General features: G+C 43.8%; 1 protein-coding gene across 2 annotated transcripts in view; it reads right to left on the bottom strand.

Annotated features, from left to right (window-relative positions):
* The window catches only part of LRP5 (LDL receptor related protein 5), a 223,354-nt gene that overhangs the window by 140,482 nt on the left and 61,064 nt on the right, over nt 1-21,808 (bottom strand). For both annotated transcript variants that reach the window (XM_075928318.2, XM_075928319.2), the window contains exon 3: nt 8,435-8,632. In XM_075928318.2, the coding sequence (XP_075784433.2) occupies nt 8,435-8,632 (198 nt within the window). The remainder of the gene's footprint in view (nt 1-8,434; nt 8,633-21,808) is intronic.

Raw genomic sequence — 21,808 nt, 5'->3', positions numbered from 1 at the left:
TGGGCTTTTAAAAGGCTAATAATTTTAAAAGAGTATGTGTGTCTGTAAGTGTAATAATTATGAATAAAAATCTGCCATCCACCTCATTTTAAACATGGTCACTACAGTAGAATCCAGAAAAATGATACCAAACTTTTCCAAAATTCTGATACCAGAATGCAAGTCAAGTAAAAATCTGACAGAGTATCAACTTGACTCTCTAAGTATATATAAAAAACAACCCCAGTTTATGCCACATAAAATATGCGAAGCCACCATAATGGACGGCACTTTACAAACATGTATGCAATAAAAGTTTATGCAGGATTTGCAGATGGAAAGTTAGACTATGACTGCTTCATAGCTGTCAAGTTGGGAATACGCCAGGCAATCAAGAAACAAAAATATATTGTGTTTCATAGCAACAAGAGCTCTGATTCGGTGACAAACAGACCCCTGTAAGGCCACATCAAGGTTCTCTAACATAGCTGAACAAATGTCTGACAGTTGAGTCCTACAAGAAACAGAGACTGCAAAACATCCCGTTATTAAATGCTAATTATTATTTTTGCCCTCGTCATATCTGCCATCATTGCCCATGTCTATATCATAAACTTCTAGTTCTTTTGCCTCTTTATCAAGACCCCACTTTCTTCATTACAACAAAGACAAGTGCCCAAATGTGTGTGTGTGTGTGTGTTTTTTTTAAATTATCCCACACCATCACTTCTCATCAAGAACAGATGCTATTTCTCAGAGAAATTTCTGGATATTAGAGTAAGCACATCTGTGCTGAATTTCACAAAATCATGGGTCATTACTGATGGCATCTGCTATTACATTTTGAGGGGCTAATAAGAGCAAGATGTGGAATTACACCCCATATTCTTTATAATAGGTAATATTACAATGATATGATTATGGTATAACTACAATGTATTTTGTGCAAGACAAGGCATGTGAAGTATCATTGAAAACATGACAATCTACTGAATATTACTGTCCTATGTGTATGCATGTATCATTTTGTTATCTGAATTTAGGAATATTGTCTATACATCTATTACAAATGTGTTTATGTTTGGGGAACACCCACTAGACAGAATACAATCCGTCTAGATGTTTGGCAGGAAAAGACCATTAGGGAGAAAAATCGGTCTTAGAAGATGCTATTCTCCCATGAGGGACCTTTCTTGAGAATGCTACAAAAACAGCCTCTAATTTATGGTTCCTATAATACTACAGGACCATGTGACCAAATCACCTGGTACTAGACTCCATCGTAGAAAACCTGTGCTTTTCTTCTGAAATATGTGGGAACTAAAGTTGGAAACAAAGAGTTCCCGCCATATGCAAAAGTTATTTAAGGCAGGAGAGTGACATTATTGTAGTTCATCTTCACTGACTCCCTGCCCAAGAAGATTGCTGAAAACATCTGAGAAACAAGGACTGAACTGGGAGAGAAGGGCTAAACCCAAGCTACAAGGATTTCAAGACTGAAAGTAATACCTGGAGTTTTAAGCTGCAACCAAATGCAGTTTGCCCTCAAGAATCTCTGCAAACTGCCTAAACCAATAATTAGGATGAGCATATAGACTCCTATCTGATCTCTTAGTACAGGGGTTCTCAAACTTTGTGATACTGTGACCCCCCTCTAAGTTGCTCGTGGCATCCCTCTAAGTTGCTTGTGACTCCCCCCCCCCCAGGGGGTCGGGATCCACAGTTTGAGAAACGCGGTCTTAGTATATAACGCTTAGGCTGCATTTTTATTTTATTTACTAGGTAATCTGCTTTGATCTGTTTGCTATCCCTTAGAATCACTTCAAAATATCTATTTCATAGTTAACACAATTGTTTTTGTTTTGTCTAAAATAAGTGTCTGTGGAAATCATAACTTGGAGCAGAAAGCTGTGTATATTCCTCTCCACATTGAGGGAGGAGGTAGATTTCATGAGCTTATGCTGTAGAGATCTTTGCACAGATCTCTGCACAGCACCAGATGGTATAATTCTGGGTTTACTCTCCAGAGTAAGATGTCTACTTGAGCAGCTAGGTAGTTCCTTAGCTGAAGTCTTCTCATATAGAACTGATCTCAGCATCTCTGTGTTTCTGCAGCTAGGTATATCCCCTCCGTATGTTGCTGGTAAAAGTGCAGGCTGAAGTCTTGTCATAGTAGTACCAAGTGGAAACCCAGATTGGTGGATCAGGTGGGCTCAGTGATACCCCAGGACTATGTGGCACCCTCTTAAAGAGAGAACCCATCACACAAGTGTCTTCACAATGTGAAGCCCCACCTCCTCTCAAGATGTGGAGGAAGATTCTTTACTGGTACTTCTCCAAACCTCTCATCTACAGTAATTGTCTAATCTCCTCTCAAACAGAATTCTATTCACGGGAGTGAATCTTTCAATGCTGGAATTGCTGATTAGCCACTCTCAACAGTAATGGCAACAGAGTCCTTGTGACGGGGCGCCCTCGCACCGCCCCCTTTCGAAGCCAGCCGCGGCATTCGGGGGCCAGCACCGTGGCATGCTGAAACTCTGCGGGTATGTTTGAGCAGCCCGTGGGACACTTAAAAGCAGCGTCGGCGCACTTGGTGGAGGCGGCCAGCAGGAACCCAGAAGCAACGGACAGCTGGCAGCGGAGCAAGGGAGGAGAGTCACAGGAGGGAACAGGATAAAGTGAGAGGAGGAAAAAGGGAGAGGCAGAGGAGTGCCCAGCGTCCAGGAGAGTGGGGCCGGGCGGAAGGAAGCCAGACCCACCGGGAGGCCTGGAGACAGAGCGCGGCCAGAAGGGCGTGTGGGGAGAAGCACAGGCAAGGGCAATAGGGGAGAGATGCCCTGCACAGTGACAGCCCCGAGGGAGTACTAAGATTCTTGAGGCCAATCGAGAAGAACAGCTTGGGGCAGGCAGGCAAGCCACAGGACTGCCGCCAATTCCGCCAGTAGCGAAGACTTACAAGCGAGCAACAGATCCAGGAGCCTGGGGGCCACTGAAGCCATAGTTCCAGAGGACTTCCAATCACCACAAAGAAGTTCCTTGACAATATTCCAACCCTCGTTTGGGAGTCATGACACCCTGCACATAAAAACTGCACTGGAGATGGGTTTGGCGATGGTGTCCACAGCGTATAAGGAGGTTTTCTGGAGAGGTTCTGGCTAATAATTGGCCCTCCGTGATGACGGCCTAAAAGTGCTTTCTGTGCGCCTGTGGAAGACATTTATAAAGTCTGCAAGCTTGCTGTAATTAGTGATGTCATACTTGGCCATGATCACCTGACAGTTTGAGATCTAAAATAGGAGTGTCAAGGATGAATAAGCGTGTTCTCTAGAAAGAAATATTCTCTTCTGATTTCTACCCAATGGGGTTGACCTAGAGCAGTGATTCTCAAACTGAGAGTCATAACCCCATTTTAATGGCGTCACCAGGGCTGACAAACTTGCTGAAGACCCCCTCCCCACTGCCCAGAGTAGTGGGGCTCAGGCTTCAGTTCCTCCACCTGGGGCAGTGGGTTTCAGGTCCTGATTTCCTGGGGTCATGTGGTAATTTAGGTTGTCAGAAGAGGGATGCAATGTAATGTAGTTTGAGAATCCCTGACCTACAATAAAGCTGCTTGCCCTTCTTATTCACAACATCTACTACCAGTGTATGAGATGGGGGTTGGGAGGAGGGGAGTGGGAAAACAAAAATTCTGAGTTCCTGAGATGAATATAGTTTTTATCTGCCTGTTTGCAAGTTGACAGGCTGATGACAGGAGTTTACCACATAGTCTTTGCAGCATTACTCCCGAGGGAATTCTGTGCCACTACACATGCACAGAATTCACATCCACCCCAGATTTCTTTGCTTCCCTGCAGAAAAATATGTTCTGACCTGACTCGGAAGCAGATCAAAGGAAGCGCTCCATCATCAGAAACTTCACATTTAGTTACCCAATTCTTCCATTCTCTGGATTTGAGAGCTACAGAAAGGTTACCCTTTGGGGCAATATGGAACTCTTGTAAGCAATGGACACCATTAGAGTGACTATCTTGCAAGTGGGATAGCCTGCCAACAAGAGGGGCAGCATTTGAAAACTGATGTGCCAGGCATACCCAGTCAGACCAGATACATCTCCAGAAAAAACGAGAATTTAAAAAAAAAAAAAAAAAAAAAAACTCTTACTACTTTCTAACTAGTTCTAACTAGGATGGCATAACTACATTGCTCATTGGTGTGGATTTTCCAAATCCTTGAGTGATTTAGTTATACAAATACAAGTATGTAGTGTAGACAACCGCTAATAGTGAGACCTTCATTTGTATTATTTGTGTGCAAGAAGCATTGGAGAGAAGAGAAGTTAACACTGATGGAAGATAATCTTGTGTCATAAACATAAGCTAAAGTTTTCATAACTGTTTTGAAAAATTACATACACATTTTAACATAAATCTATGCAAAGCTCAGTTTATGTTCTGTGATAGGGTCAGGCCAGAACAGTATGGGAGCAAGGTAGAAGGGAAGTATATTAGCCCTAGACTGAATTAAGTCTCTGTTCCCAGAGTAAACTAACAAAGGCTAATCCAGAACCAGCAGGAATTTGTCAGAACCAATCAGGACAATTAAGTCACTTGGAACCAATTAGAAAGTTTCCAGAATCAAATGAGTTAGACTAATCAGAACACCTGGGACCCATGAAGAACTATTTGAGACAGATAAAAAGGGCTCCTTTTCTGGTAGCTCGGAGCATGCAAGGAGTTTGAGGAGAAGGAGCTGCGGAGAGTCTCAGAGGAGCAAGTGCAATTAGATACCAGGAGGAAGACCTTGCAGTAAGGAAAGTGCTGGGGAAGGCGTTGGGGAAGTGGCCCAGAGATTCTAGCTGTCATGCAGCTGTTATCAGAGACATTACAGACAGCTGCTATCACAGAGTCCCTGGGCTGGAACCCGGAGTAGAGGACGGGCTTGCGGCCCCCCCCTTCCCTCTAAGATGTGAAGCTGAGCTGCTGCTCATGTGATTAATCAGCCCCACCCAGTCAGAGGCTCAGGGCTCTGTGCACCAAGCTGACTGACGGGGAGGGGCTGATTAATCACCTGGGAAGCTGTGCTATTGAGCAACTTAGTGGGAACACTGGTCTCCCCACCCCCTCAATGTCCCTGCACCAACTCCCTATTTCAGTACTAAAAAGAGACTGGCTTTGGTACAAGGGTTTGTCCTACCCTGTACCACTTGGATGGGGGGGGCCACAGAGATGATAAAAGTTTGGTTTCCCCTCTTTTTTCCCCCATGCATGATGAGAGTAGCTCAACAAACAGCAAGCTGGTGTCTAAACTGAAAGCTGCTGTGAGCCTCTGAGACAAATCTGCCCGAAAGCGTGGGACCCACCAAAGTTGAAGAGGAGCTTTGTCACAGTACATGTATCAGGGAAGTGTTTGCACATGCAAATGCAATGATTACTGTATGCAAAATATTTGTGAGCAGTTTCAGAGGTAGAGTTAAAGCTGCTTTGAAAAATATCTGATTCTGTAAATAAGAAGTGATTTCTCATAGCAATAATCACTACATTAAAAAATAAAAACGAACATTTCAGTATTCTTACCTTTCCTTCCCACTCTTTGGTTAATGCTTTTCCCAGTAAGCATGATGTCTGAACATATGTAACTTTCTCGTTCTGGAGCATTTGTATCTAACTATGCACTACCTTTATTTTTGTTATTTCCATCCCTTGTATAGCAGGTTCGCTCCCACACACAGATACAGTAGGGATGTAAAGTAGTCGACTACCCGATAAGCCTATGCTTATGTATCTGAGGCAGCAAGGGGGGAGAGAAGCTGGTGCTGGTGGGAGCCATCTTAAAAGCCTGTTCCCCCCAGCATCATCTCCACGGTGCTGCCTGTCCCCCTCCCCTTCGCTGCTGCCTCTATCAGAGGCAGCAAGGAGGGGGAGGAGGGGGAGGAGGAGTCAGGGGCTGCTGCCGTGAAGCAGACCTTGTCTGGGGGGGGTTGACTCATATCCAGCCTTGTCTGGGGGGAGTTAGGATCCCCACCACTGCCACGCAGAGGAGCTGCTTCGCAGCAGCAGCCCATGTGTGCGGGAGGTCCCAACTCCCCAATGGGACCCCCACACACAGGGGCTGCTGCCGGCAGGGCAAGCAGCAAAGCTTAGTCCCAACTCACACCAGGTGTGGGACCACCCTTTTTGCGGCTTTGCAATTTGAAAGCAGTAGGACCCGGGCAGCCTGCCCCCCTACTCCTACTGCATTTTAAATTGCTGAGCCACAGTAGGGTTTGGTCCTGCACCTGGTGCATATTCATGCGCTTCAAGACTAGCTAATAAAATGTGCAATACAATCAGATGAGCTAAACTGATTTCACGTTCAGAGTAGGGCACAAATTAATTAAATATCTGTATCAAAATGCCATCTTATTTATTACAGAAATTGGCTGGAAAAATGTACTAAGCTATCTCCCTCCCTTGTCTCTACCTCTGAGGCTCCCTATATTAATAACTTTGGTAATATTAGTATTAATAATATTAGTATTAATAATATTACAAGGCTCTTATAAAGCCCTTTGCATCAGTAACTCTCAAAGTATTTCAACAAAGATGGTCAGTATCACTATCCTTATTTCATAGAAGGAAAACTGAGACAGTGCAAATTTTTGTAAAGCACTCGAATACAGTTCACATGAAAAGTGGGTATATTTTGTGTTACACTGTATGAGTATAAAAAGAGGTGCATAATACAAAATCCATCTGAATTTAATAGGTCTGGCAATTGGCTTCCTAAGAGGGATTTTTTTTTATTATCTGAAACATAAATCATGTGTATTATAGAGATTTACCTGTTTTGTATTTTTTTCTCCCACTGGGACAGCAGCTCTCTGATGAGTTATCAACTTGAGTCTCTGTTGCTCTAGGTTTTCAATTTAGACCAGTGGTTTTCAATCTGCGGTCCAATCAGCACACAGCTATGGCCCATGTGATCGCCTTAGGGCCATACAAGTAGTATATATTTTGTGTGAATGAGACCCAAATAATATACAGAAATCTCCATATGTGGCCTAGAATGGCAGATAGGTGAGAACCACTCCCTGAGGCAGTTTACATCCCCAGAATACTTTCCTTTAGAGTGGTCACCACAATCTCAGCATTGCAAGCGAGGTGTCAGGACAGGGATAAGCTGAAGCTTATAGTCCTTCATTTGAAAGAAAACCCGTGCACATGCTTTCAGTATAAGATGCACACACATAGCTTTGTATAAAGGCAGACAATGCATTAGATGATAGCATTTAGGAGCCATAAGAGAGATTTTCAAAAGCACAAAGGGGAATCAGGTGCCTTACGACCTTTTTTGCCTTTAGAAAAAGTCTCCTACTGTAGTAATATTAAGTAATATAAAAATTAAAAAGGCCAATCAAATTAAGTTCACAGGAACAGTTACTTCTCTCATACTCTACTCACCAGAAGGATATCTGAACACTTAATAGAACACTTCCTGAATGTCAAAGTTTGAAGCGTAAGTAACTGCATAAGGTACTTTTAAATTAAGGTGGCATGTTAGGGTTCTCTCAATCATACTAACGGCCTTTTTGTTAATCTAGCATATGCACATATGGCTACACCTTAAAGCTACTGGGAGACAAACTGATGCAGAAGACTGCTTCCTGAGTAGGAATCTTGCTGGAAGCCTATGACACCAGTGGACCAGGATCCAGATTTGGTCTCTGGGTGATTTTAAAGTGTTGGTTACAACCTATGAAGCCCTAACAATCCTGGGACCATCCTCTCTGAGGGATCACCTCACTCTCCAGGAGACACAGCCACAGCTGTGGCCAGAAGGGATGCTCTAGTAGAGCCCCTTAATATGAAAGGGATGGGGTGACTGGCAGAGCATACTTTATAAGGGATCAGATTCTGGAACAGCACAAGCTTGATGACTGGGCTGGCATGTTGCAAAAGACATTTGTTTAAATGGGAGTTTGGAGAAATCTGAGGGATGTTTCCAAAAACACTGAAGGGAGGGAACGATTTCTGTAGGTAGCTAGCTGGTAGAGTTCCTGATAAAATAATTTATTTAATGCTGCTGGGTCTCTGCTGTATCATTAATGATGATTAATAAGGTCTAGAGCCTTCGAAAGGCATTTTTAATTACTTTAAAATATATAAATTCCTAGAGCAGAAAAACTGCACTGTGGGAGAAGGGTGTAACTGTCTACAGCAAAACGATTTTGCAAATATTCTAATCATTGTTGAATTAACAAAAAAGTACTAGTCTTATGATTGCCAGGAATCCATACAAGTTCACACACTTGCTAATGATATAATAAGCAAGACCAATAGAGTAGATATACACTGTTATAGAGGACTACTGAAAAAAGCACTCGCATAAAATAAATGCTAGTTATGAATAAACAGGAGTGCATGCAATAAACACATCTTTCTCTCAAACTGATAAAGACCAATGGGAAACATACCTAAAGGAACCATCCAGATTTGCTCTATGAATGAAACTCAGCTTTGCATCAGCCCAGTACAGCTTCTGTTCCTCAAGATCTATCGTGAGTCCATTAGGCCAATAAATGTCTGAATCAACAATTATTTTTCTTGTGCTGCCATCCATTCCTGCTCGTTCTATTCTGGGTGTTTCACCCCAGTCTGTCCAGTACATGTACCTAAAAAAGACAAACATGTGTGTTAAGGCATTACAATGCTTACTGATTGAAAGTAGCAATCACTTTTTTTCCTGAAGTTTAAAGTGTTATTTTTAATATACCGTTCAGTGACAATTACACAAATACCCCAAAACTTTTACTAAACCAACACACACAAACTCAAACTCCCGGGGTTTCAACAAGTTCCTGCAATACGAGAAAGTATTTCATAAACTTTCCACTTTGTATGAAATATTACAATTCATCTCTCAAATCTTAGAGAAGAAAAAGAACATGTAAAGCACGTACAACTGTGTTTCTCATTCATACACTTAACTACTACAGATGCATGTACTAATCACATTTACTCTTGCAAGCAACTAACTGTGCACCCAGCAGGCCAATTTGAACATAATATCATAGGGTATGTCTACACTACCCTCCTAATTCGAACTAGGAGGGTAATGTAGGCATACCGCACTTGCAAATGAAGCCCGGGATTTGAATTTCCCGGGCTTCATTTGCATAAACCGGGAGCCGCCATTTTTAAATCCCGGCTATTTCGAACCCTGTGCCGCACGGCTACACGCGGCACGGAGTAGCTAGTTCGGATTAGGCTTCTAATCTGAACTAGCTGTACTCCTCGTGGAATGAGGAGTACAGCTAGTTCAGATTAGGAAACCTAATCCCAACTAGCTACTCCGTGCCGTGTGTAGCCACACGGCACGGGGTTCGAACTAGCCGGGATTTAAAAATGGCGGCGCCCGGCTTATGCAAATGAAGCCCAGGAAATTCAAATCCCGGGCTTCATTTGCAAGTGCGGTATGCCTACATTACCCCGCTAGTTCGAACTAGCAGGGTAGTGTAGACATACCCATAGTAACTGCACTCAAATTTTTATATCTGCAGTGTTCCTTTAAACACTGAATTTTTTTTGTAAACGAGCTACATCTTATTTTACATTTTTTGTTTGTAGCAGCCAGGGTCTCCTTTTTTTCATGCCCAGGCTTTGATTCAGGTTGTCCTCAGAAGTCAATGATTTTGCTAAAGCAGTATGAAGGAAAAGCAAACAAACCCTTGCTCTGTGTTATCAGCATCAGCAAGGTCATCACAACAGCAGACTCTGGAACACAGATATCACCATGTGACTGCCCCCTTAGACTACCTTGTATTTACATGTAACTTTAAATTATATCAATATAACTAATAAAACTCTCACATAAACAGGGTCTTAACCTCAGTTCACCATCTGCAAAAGGGGATTAATCATACTCCCTTCTTTCCTGCCTCATTTCTTTCTTATCTTTTCAGACAGCAAACTCCTCAAGCAGAGGACTGTCTCACAGTAGGTGTACAGGCAGTCCCCGGGTTACGTACAAGATAGGGACTGTAGGTTTGTTCTTAAGTTGAATCTGTATGTAAGTCGGAACTGGCGTCCAGATTCAGCCGCTGCTGAAACTGACCGCCAGTTCTGACTTACATACAGATTCAACTTAAGAACCTCAAGCGTCCCCAAGTCAGTCGCTGCTGAAACTGATCAGCGGCTGATTCCAGGAAGCCTGGGGCAGAGCAACTCTGCCTCGGGCTTCCTGTAGTCAGCGCTGGTCAGTTTCAGCAGCGGCTGACTTGGGGACACCTGGGGCAGAGCAGCTGGGGTGCTGCTGGGTTGCTTCAGTAGCACCGTTCCTCGGCGCTACTGGACCAACCCAGCAGCACCCCAGCTGCTCTGCCCCAGGCGTCCTGATTCAGCCACTGCTGAAACTGACCAGCAGCGGCTGAATCACAACCTGGGGCAGAGCAGCTGGGGTGCTGCCGGGTTGGTCTAGTAGTGCCCAGAGCGGCGATGCAGGACCAATCGGCAGCGCCCCAGCTGCTCTGCCCCAGGGTCCACAACAAAAGCCTGGTCTGCTGGGGGGGGGGGGGCACACTAGCTGCACCCCTCCCCCCAGCAGACCAGGGACACGGGGAGCAGAGCCGCAGCGGCAGCGGGGTGCCGCGCCTCTGAGGCTTTGCTCTGGCAAAGCCTCAGAGGCGCGGGACCCCGCCGCGGCTGCGGCTTCAGTCCCAGTGCCCCTGGTCTGCTGGGGACCATCCCCAGCAGACCAGGGGCACCGGGAGCAGCTTACGAACGGGGCTTTCTCGCCCCGGAGCTCGCAGGCAGCAATCCGCCACCTCGACCTCCGGGGCGAGAAAGCCCCGTTCGTAAGTGTGGATCCGACATAAGTCGGATCCGCGTAAGTCGGGGACTGCCTGTATTTAAAACACCTAGCCTAATCCATCCCTATATTTTGGGTAAGGTTTCGGAATACCAAACAACAACTAATGCTTCAGTTTACAACTAGTTAAATAAAACATTTTAAAATGCAGTATACAGGGAGTTGGACTAATTTCCATCTACGGGTATACAAAATAATAATGTTTGATAAACATAATTCAATGTAATAAAACAAAAAAACCCAATGAAGCTAGCTGCTGTGTTGCAGGGGACACAACAAAGCACTGGAGAAAGAAACGTGCTATAAATTTGATTTGTACAGCATCCTTGGTGAAATGTACCCAAGGCAACTAAACAGCAATCATAAAGTGTGCCAAATAAGAAATAAATTCAAGCATGAACTTAATATGCTTGGTATAATTTGAAGTTACAACATGAGAGACACACTTCAAAACACAATGCATGTTTCAAAGGCAGCACAGTCTTTGAAGCAACAATCTATTCATGATTTGTAGGAAATGCCATCTCTTCTAATAAGTAATAAAAATTGTCTATAAAGTGTCACATTTTCAAAAATACAAGATAACAAAGTGAAGCCATAGAAACCTAAATCTTAGGAGGCAACACAGAAAACCACATTTTCAAGCAGGTACCATTTTCTTACCATTTCACTGACATTTTAAAAAGTTACTATTCACACACAGTCCTGTCCCGAGGACTTAAAAGTAATTCAATAACTGTGGAGCAGCATTTATCTTAGAACAAAGAGAAAAAAGATCAAGGGAGAGCGAGGGTGGGGAGACCAAGTGGCCTTCGTTTGGTTTTGTTTTCCCAAATGCACACATTCAGAACACTCAAGTCTTTCTATGTTAGTCTTCTGGTCTGAAATAATCAATTATATTTGCTGCTGTAACATATCCTGAAGAGAGGCTTGAATTAAAGGAGGGGGGGGGGGGGAAACCAGGAAATGTCAAAATTCCCAAAAGATGAAGAGTAAAAGTTATTTCTTTCCCAGCACAGTCTTGGTACTGTTTTGGAGAATTCTCTCTGCAAAGGTTGGATGAATTTTACATTACCTTGTCCTACTTATATCCCAGAGGAAACAAATCCTTTAGTTTCTTCAACAGCATAGGAAACTATCAAGGGATCACAACAGGAAAACAAGAATGTGCCACACCAGATCGGACCAATCATCCAATTAGTCCATTCTCATGTCACCAGCAGTGCCTACCAGATAATTCAGAATAAAGTGCAAAAAAATCCCGTGCTGGCAATTATGGAATAACATGGTGGTTCTTTCTATCAAGGGTCAGTTATTTGGTTTTTTTGCCATAAAGCATGTAAGTTTATATCCCAGACATTTTTACCTAATGTAACCTGTGGAAACTAATATTCTCTGGTCCAAACAGGGTCATTTGTTTTCTCTGGCCTTGGAGAGAGATATGGGGATTGAGACAGAAGTCAATTTATTGGAGTGCTCGTATTTGATTACATTACTTGATTGAAGGAGTGAGCAGACTCCACTGCACTGCTGTATAGGCCAGTTTAAATAGTCCAATGTTGTGGTGCTCTAGCAATTTTGGTCTCAAAATATTCGAGAGCTATTCCAAAAGGATGAGCTAATGTCTTTTACTGGACCAACTTCTGTTGGTGAGAGAGAAGCTCCCAATTTCTGTGTAAGCTGGAGAGATTGTTTCTCTCACCAACAGAAGCTGATCCCATAAAAGATATTAACCTTTCCCCACCTAATTTAAAATAATTTGCAGAGCCCATAAATGGAATCTTTTATTTATTCTAATTTGAAATAAAAATGAACTCAATGTCAAATCACTTTCTGAATTCCACTAGACCACAGGCCTCAAAATCTTTTGTCAGTGAGTGCCACAAATTAATTATGCAATGTGTCTCTGTAGACTGCAACAGACAGTTTTTTCTTGGATAGATTTTAATTTAATTCCATTTAATGTCATTGGGTGCTTCTGCATCCTAGAATTTTGAGAAAGGATAAACTCCAAAGTTCCATAAAGTAATTCCCAAATACATTGTATAATCACCCCCTTTTCTGTTCCTTATTATGTGCTCTCTCTGAATTACAAAGTCTTAATCTTTCCCTCACTCCTCACATGGGATTTTTTCCCCCTTCCTTGAAATTCAAATTCAAACAAAATATGTAAACAGAGAATACGTCTGAAGCTTCAAAAATGTTTTTGGATCCTCAGAAGAAGATACTGAAGTGCTAAGTATTCTTCATGTGGCTTGATTCAAATGCCCCTGAAATCAATGGTAAACTTTTAATGATTTTTTTTTATTTTTTTACAATCCCTGAGCAACACCCTTAGGTTGACCTAAATGTAGGTGTAGACTAGGGATGTAAGTGACTAGTCGACTATCCGATAAGCAAATGCTTATTGGATAGTTGAGTAGTGACTTGATTAGTCACTCCCTCCCCCTTTTGCTGCCTCTATCAGAGAGAGGCAGCAAGGAGGGCAGGAGCAGGTGCTGAGGGGAACCTTCTCTGCGGGGGGTAGAGGAGGCAGAGGCATAGTTGGGATACGGCGTAAGCGGGGTGTATTTCAGTCCCTACTCACACAGGTTCCCGCTGCACGTGCTTTTGCTTTTGAAATGTACAAGAGCCCTGCTCACCCTGTGCTCTCTGTGGCACCCCCTCTCTCCCCGCTGCCTCTCTGAGAGGTAGCAAAAGGGGGACAGGAGACCAGCTTAAAAGCACCATCTCCGGGGTGCCGCTTGCTCTACCCCCTTCTTTCAGAAGCAGTGGGGGCGAGGGGGAGGGGGGAATGCTACTGCGAAGCAGACCATGTGTGCAGGGGTCCAAGGCTGGCCACAGACAGGGGCTACTTCCCGAGTAAACCACTCAGGGCTGTCTGCCGCAAACAGGGGCTGCTGGACTCAGCATGAGCAGGGATTGAGCAGTCCCGGCTTGTGCTGATTCCCGCACCTCTGCATTTTAAATTTAGTAAGACCACATTTAAAATGCAGAGCCATAGGGTGGGTGGCTCCAGAGCAGGCACAAGCCAGGATTGATTAGTCCTGGCTTGAGTCGGCTCCTGGAGCTACCCCCGCTGCATCTCGGCAGAGCAGTGCTTATCGACTAATCATATAGTCGATACAAATTGTATTGATGACACGATTAGCCAGGTAATCACATTGCAACATCCTCAGTGTAGACTAGGCCTATGTTAAGTCTAACATGCATCAGCCAGTGGCGGAGCCAGAAGGGCCCATCCAGGCAGGTCATGACTTCGGGTGGGTGGGCAATGGCAGGGACAGAGTGCTGGACTGAGCAGGATCAGCCTCAGTGCCCCAGAAAAAGTGCTGGACAGCAGGACACCAGAATGCCAGCAGAGTGGAGTCAGTCTCGACCCTGCTCCTTTGCCAGAGGACCAGGCACAGCGGAGTCAGCCCCCACACATGACCTGCATGAAGTGGATGTTCCACGACCCACTCAGGCCCAGCCCGTGGCTACACCATGAGTGTCAGCAAACATCTTCCAAATTCTGACCTTGATGTGGCCACACTGATTAGTATTTTGAGTGAAGCAATAGCGTTGATGCCAAAATGTCCTGGCTTCTGTGGATTTTGTACTAGTTTAATTGTATGGTAATTTTTTTTTTAAAGGAACCACCCATTTATTACTCCTATAATGTAATAAAATGTAACAACCCTGTGGTGGGAAAAACACCTCAGCAGACCAACACTGTGCCATTTAATTTCAGAAAGAGGATGTACACAAAAATGAGGTTAGTTAAATGAAAATTAAAAGGTACAGTGACAAAAGTAAAATCCCTGCAAGATGCATGGAAATGAGGCCCAACTTAAACGTGTACCCAAAATTAAAAAACACAGTAAGAACATTTTAAAAAGTGCCACGATGGCTTAACAACCAAGTAAAAGAAGCAACATCTTCCTCCCCAAATCTCTCAGGACAAGATGAGCTTTGCAGCTCGGCCTGAAGCTCAACAAGTTCAGATTAAGCAAGTTCCAAAGCCAGTGGGGCTCTGCTGAAGCACATCTTGCAAGCAGCTGCATTTTCTTTTCTATCTAAAGGGTTCCAGCTTGGGAAACTCTGATGACCCTCGCTATGATCATATAGCATGAACTGATGCACATTTCCACAAAAGGACAAGACTCAGGCCATGCAGAGCTTTACAGGACTAACTCAACAATTTATATAATATAACTGGAAACTCGTACAATGCATGAAGTTTGCTTCATTTGGCTATTCTCTAAACTAGACTACCAATATTTAGCAATTACTAAGGATCATGTTCATCCTCAGCCATGTGTGCATGACTCCTATGAAGAGCTGCACATATACACATAGGCTGCGTCTAGGCTGGCATGACTTTGCGGAAATAAACTTTCCGTTAAAAGTATTTCCACAAAAGCGCGTCTAGATTGGCACGGATGCTTTTGCGCAAAAAGTGCTTTTGCGCAAAAGCATCCGTGGCCAGTCTAGACGCGATTTTGCGCAAGAAATCCCCGATCGCCATTTTAGCCATCGGGGCTTTTTTGCGCAAAAGAGTTCTTCCCTGTCTACACTGGCCCTCTTGCACAAGTATTCCCGAGCGGGAGCGTGAAAGTATTTGTGCAAGAAGCACTTATTTTGTACATTACAAAGTTAGTGCTCTTGCACAAATTCAAGTGGCCAGTGTAGACAGCTGGCAAGTTTTTGCGCAAAATCTTGCCAGTCTAGACGCACCCATATTGTATACACTCATACAATATGGTCCTGGAATAACAGAAACCTGCAAGCAATGTCTAGAGCAGTATCCAGGGTCAATGATCAGAACAAACATCGCTATATGAATAGGCAGTGAATTATAGCTTTATCAGAATTTCTGCAATGGGTTATTTTTCTCCTATACTTGATGCCTTGTGTTTTTTAATCTGAAGTACAAAAGGTGCCATGTAATACCGAATTCTATTTCACAATCCAGTTTTTCTGCATAAGGCATGAATATTATCTTTTTAAGGAGTATGTTGACTAGAAAGACACAGTAGATGTTTTTAAAAAAACATTTCACATTTTATATATAATTAGGGAGACTATTACCACAGTATCTGTGAGCCTCTATGTATTTGATACATCTATTCACAACTCCTGGCATGTCAGGCAGTGACGTTATTCCTATTTTACAGACAAGGAACGGAAATCAAGTCATATTAAGTAACTGGACATGGTCACATATGAAGTCTGTGTGGTGCTGGCAATTGAACCCACATCTCCTTAGTCCTCATTACAGTCCTAATCATTGGATCATCTTTCCTCCCACGGTTAACATCTTGACAGTTTTGATTTTGTATTTGTCATTTGCGAAAGTACTACACGCCAGTTTATATCATGCGCTAGGAATGCTAATAATAGCGTATTTGTATAAACAAGTAACTGCTGAAATTTTTAGCCATTACATGTTTACGTGCTCCCGTCTCCCCCCACCGCCTCTGATATAGCATGGGGGGGGGGTGGGAGGTGGCTCCATGTACCAGCTCCCACCTGCCCCCCTACTTTGTCAGTCAGAGGCAGCCAGGAGTGCAGGCTTTGCAGGAGCCTACAACACTCGCAGGGAGCTGGCTTAAAAGATGGCTCCCATCTTCCCCTACTTTGCAGCCTCTGATACAGAGGCAGCGGGGAGGAGGCTGTGTAACGATTATTCTCTAACATCCCTATCTTGCACTAATAAAGTGTCACATTTAATATCTTTATCTATACAAGAAAGTATGGACTTCTTTATTCTGCTACTGTCTTATAAAAAGTGGCAAAATCAATTCAAATCAAAGTAAGTACAAATCGGATCCTGGCTGAGATATTATATGCCAAGTTGCAACCCAAAACAGAAATTATCTGGCAGGGTTATAAATCCCGGGGGGGGGGGAAGGGGAGGAGGGGGAGACAAGTTTATTATGGAAATGCTGACAAATTCAGCTAAAGCAGCACTAGGAAACTCTGCTAAAACAATAGCATTAAAACAAGTTTACCAGAGGAGTTTGGACATTGAAATGGTTCAGTGTACGTCTGTGAAACAAGCTCAGAAATCCTCAGGCATTCTAAGAGATTGACATGCTCACAAATCTAGTTAAGCGGTGTGGAAAAGCAGCCAGCTGAGAGGGTCTTTTACTACTATTACCACAACTAACCAAAGAACTATGCCAAAGGAAGGGGGAGGGGAAGCAAAGAGTGGGAAGTTCATCTAGAAGCCTGAAACACAAACATGAGAACAGAAGGAAAAAAACCCAAAAAGCACAGAAGTCCCAACAGCAGCGTGGACTCCTTGTAATTAACAAACCTACACAGTGCCTTTTGAGCGTGAAGGAACATGAATGTGTTACTGGAACATGAACAAATCGCATGTAGTGAAAATTATTTAAAAAAAAACACATTTTTCCTGATGTGATCACAGTTGGCAAAATTGAGGCTTCAGGCACACCAATCAAACTAACCTATAGACCTGCTAAATAAAAACACAAACAAAACAAAACTGGTGGCTTCAACTGAAAATATCTTGTGTCAATGAGATAGCAGTGGTATGGTACCAGAGAAATTTCAAGAGCAGAATTCAACAAAGAAAAATCCGCATGGGTAAAGCGATACTAAATGTTCCTAATTTATGTAACGTTCAATTACAGTTTTTACATTAAGCACTTTGCTTTTTCAAAGCACTATGTGCAACATTTATCAGTTCTTATAAGAATATAAGTAAACAATGCCTTAATTTTTAGGGATGGGTAAACTTAGGCAAAAAGCAGCAGTGAGGTGTCTAATAGAATAGCAGTGTTGCCTACTGGATCAGGCACTCATCGGGACACAGGAAACCTCAGTCACATCACTGGGCTTTGCCACTGACCTGAAGGGTGAACTTGGCGAAGTCATTTCACCATCTGTTTAACAGGGCTAATGAAACTTCTGAAAAGCAGTCCGAGGCCTACTGATGAAGAGAGTATATGATCATCATAAACTGGCAGAGCTGGAACTAGAATTCAGATGTTTGAGTCTCAACTCAACCTCAGCCATAGGTATAAAATTTATAAGGGCTTGGCCAACATCCTTCCTGTCAAAGCCATTAAAACAATTAGTCACAACAAGGTGCACATTGCTCAGTAATTGACTTAAGATCACCTCATAACAGGTATTTAAACCAATTTAAAGCCACTCAAGAAGGCTGCAATGATTATTCGTGCAACATGTATGTACACAAGGCCCAAAGCACCTAAATGAAGCAGCCACATTTTTTCAACTGCTCAGCACTCAGTATTCTCCCATGGCTCAGAATGGAAGCTCAGGACTTGAGAAAATCTGGCCGTTTTATTTAGATGCCTATATAGGGACTACGTTCTCTTGAACGTGAGGCCATAGTTGTGGGTGTTGAGCACTCATCTGAACATAAGTGTTATTTATCTCTCTCCACAAAAAAAAAAAACCAAACAACGCCCTCCTCCCCCATACACACACAACACACTGAATATAAGCAGGCTTCCAGGAACATTATTCGTTAGAACATATAATGGGTGTTAGCTTCACAGAATATCCATCACTGAAAGAGCTACACGATCTGTGTAAAAGAGCACCAGAGCTCTTCCATAAAAGTTACAAGTTACAGCCATGGGTAAAGATGCTTCAAACAATCCACCAAAGCTAACAACGTTTTAAAACAAAGAGTCCCGTAATTTTGCCTTAACAAACCATACTGACACATTTGATTTTATGCATCCAGCTCTGCTTAACATAAGAATGGCCACACTGGGTCAGACCAAAGATCCATCTGGCCCAGTATCCTTTCTGCCAACAGTGGCCAATACCAGATGCCCCAGAGGGAGGGATCATAACAGGTAATCCTCACATGATCCCTCCCCTATCACCCACCTCCAGAGAAACAGAGGCTAGGGATACCATTCCTATCCATCCTGACTAATAGTCATCGATGGACCTAACCTCTATGGATCTATCAAGCTCTTTTTTGAACCCTGTTAAAGTTCTAGCCTTCACCACATCCTCTGGCAAGGAGTTCCACAGGTTGACTGTGCGCAGAGTGAAGAAAAACTTCCTTTTGTTTGTTTTAAACTTATTGCCTAGCAATTTCATTTGGTGACCCCTAGTTCTCATATATTTTGGGAATAAGTAAATAACTTTTCCTTATTCACTCTTTCCCTACCAGTCATGATTTTATAGACCTCTATCATATCCCCCCTTAGTCTCCTCTTTTCTAATCTGAAAATGGATGGTCCGAATAGAAGAGGCAGACCCCACAGAGAATGGGTAGATGATATAGTAGACTGGTGTAGAGCTAGTCTACAGAAACTAAGCCACTCCGCACCGGACAGGGAAAGATGGAAGGAAATAGTGAGGGAGACATCAGACACCGACGGGAGTTGAGCCCATGGTTGATGATGATGATATTGTATATATAGTTGGAATTATGTTTTTCCAATGTGTATTACTTTACATTTATCAACATTAAATTTCATTTGCCATTTTGTTGCCCAATCACTTAGTTTGAGGAGATTTTTTTGAAGCTTTTCACAGTCTGCTTTGGTCTTAGCTATCTTGAGCAATTTGGTATCATCTACAAATTTTGCCAGCTCCCTGTTTACCCCTTTCTATCCTTTATAAATAAGTTGAACAGGATTTGTCCCAGGACAGACCCTTAGGAATTTACCATTTATTCCTACCCTTTGTTTCCTGTCTTTTAACCAGATATCAATCCACGAAAGGACTTTCTCTCTTATCCCAAGACAACTGCTTTCATGTGGATAACAGCTAGAAGATAAGAGTATGGTAACATTTGCCAAGTTCTGTAGACATGATGAATGTTCAGATTACAAATAACTTTTATATCTTTATAAATGATTCAGACAGTTACAGAGGTAATGAAAACGAGGCACTTTTAGACAGCCTGCACTGGTCCACAGTCAGCACAGCGATCCTTCAGCTATCAATTCCCACAATAAATATTTCACCACATGAATAGGGAATAAGCAGCTAAGGTGACTGATCCTACACTTATTTTACTTGTCCTTTAAAAATAAGAGTGTCCTTTAAGAATAAGAGCGATTGTCACCAGTCCCTCCTCTTTGGGTTTTGTCCCTTTAGCTCGAAGTGTTTCTTCATTATTCTTTTCAAATTACATTGAAATAAAAACAACAAAACACTGATTAATGCTGGCCCTAAATGGAATCATATGTTGTTAGATTAACATGTGCCAGGAAACAACCAAACCAAAATAGGAATATGAAGGACTAGTTGACTATCCAGTAAGCAAATGCTTATCGGATAGTCGACATACCAGTTGACTAGTTGCTTCCCCTATCAGAAAGAGGCAGCGGGGGGGGGGAGGGAGGTAATGAGAGGGTGGAGGGGGTACTTCAAATCTGCAGCGCTGCTTTAAGCCTGGGGCCAGACACCAGGTTCCACACAGTGCTGCCACTTTGAAATGCCTCGTGCAGCCCATGACCAGCTGGGGTGCCACAAGGCTGCATGCAGCATTTTAAAGAGGCAATGCCGTATAGGACCCGAGATCAGCTGGGGACTCCCCCGCTGACCCTGCGCTACGTGTGACACTGCCACTTTGAAACACGGTGGGGAGCCCAGCATCAGGCTCCTTGCAGCATTTCAAAATGGCAGCGCTGCATGGAGCCTGGGGTCCGCAGTCGTGTCCCCAACTGATCCTGGGCTCCACACGGCACCGCTGCTTTGAAACGCCGTGTGCAGCCTGGGGGCACTCCAACTGGCCCCAGGCTGCACGTGGCATTTCAAAGCAGCAGTGCCGTGTGGAGCTCAGAGTCTAGCTCCAGGCTTCATGTGGTGCTGTCACTTTGAAGCACCCCCACCTCTTTCCCACCCCTTGCTGCCTTTTTGTGACAGAGGCAGCGGGGGTGGGGAATGTGGCAGCGCATCGGGGTTCCCCCGCCTCCTGCACCCCCGTAGTGGCACAAACAGACTCCACCAGCCAGTAGAATAGAGGGAGTTTATTGCTTCTCCAGGATACAGCAGAGCAAAGCTGTAATCCGGTTACAGGGCAGGCCTAGGATGCCTCAGCCCCCCTTGAGATGGGGGAGACTGGGCCCCTAAATCCCAGCCCACTGCTTGGGCTGCTTCCTCCATGATACCAGACAGAAACTAAAATGTCCCTTCCAGCCCTACCCCTCAGCCAGGGCTGCACTCCGCCTCCCTTCCTTTTTTCCTCTCCCTGGGAGGTACTGGTCGGACAGGTTGGGAGCCCCTTGCATAATGACTCATCCCCTGTCCTGCTAACAGCCGCCAGCGGAGGTCACCCACAGCCCAAGCCCAGCATAGCAACCAGCAAGGTACCAACACTACGTCACAGGGAGTGACTAGTCGACCAGCCTGTAGACTATCCCATAAGCATTTGCTGATCCGATAGTCGACTAGCTCTTCACATCCCTATGCTGAAATACCATGCTGAATCAGGGCCTCAATGAAGTTTAATGTGTCTGAAGAATGTGGCTGATAGATGCCTGGTAAAATGGCCAAATTGCACTCTTAGGGCCTCTGCTCTGTCTGCTTAGCTCATTTTACAACTCCAGGTGTGGGAGCAAAACAGGATAGAAACCATCCTTCCTTTATGACGACCCTGCAAGTCAATTCTTACTTCCTGATATTTCATCTCTCCTGTCATCATGTTTAAAGGAGAAGACATCAGAGCTGTACACTCAAGACAGCAGCAGTCAGCACTCTGAGGTTGAAGAGACCACAAAGGACAATGAGAGGTCAGAAAGGCAGAAGCATTGTGCCATTTCCCTGAATGAAGCACAGAGTCTCAACCTTCTCCCCCTCTCCCCCCCCCCCCCCCCCACACACACAAGGGACCACATTCAGCTGGTGTAATTCAGCACAGTTCTACTGACTTCAGTGAAGCAATTCTGATTTATACAAGCTGAGGATCTGTCCTGGGATTTTTAAGGTATGTTCCAGGGATGCTGAGTTTCATACATATTTAAACTTCTAA

This window comes from Pelodiscus sinensis, chromosome 5 (assembly GCF_052426305.1).
Source record: "Pelodiscus sinensis isolate ZL-2025 chromosome 5, ASM5242630v1, whole genome shotgun sequence".
NCBI classification, from domain to species: domain Eukaryota; kingdom Metazoa; phylum Chordata; order Testudines; family Trionychidae; genus Pelodiscus; species Pelodiscus sinensis.
Note: the sequence above shows the minus strand (reverse complement) of the source record. Positions and strands in the feature narration are given on the sequence as shown.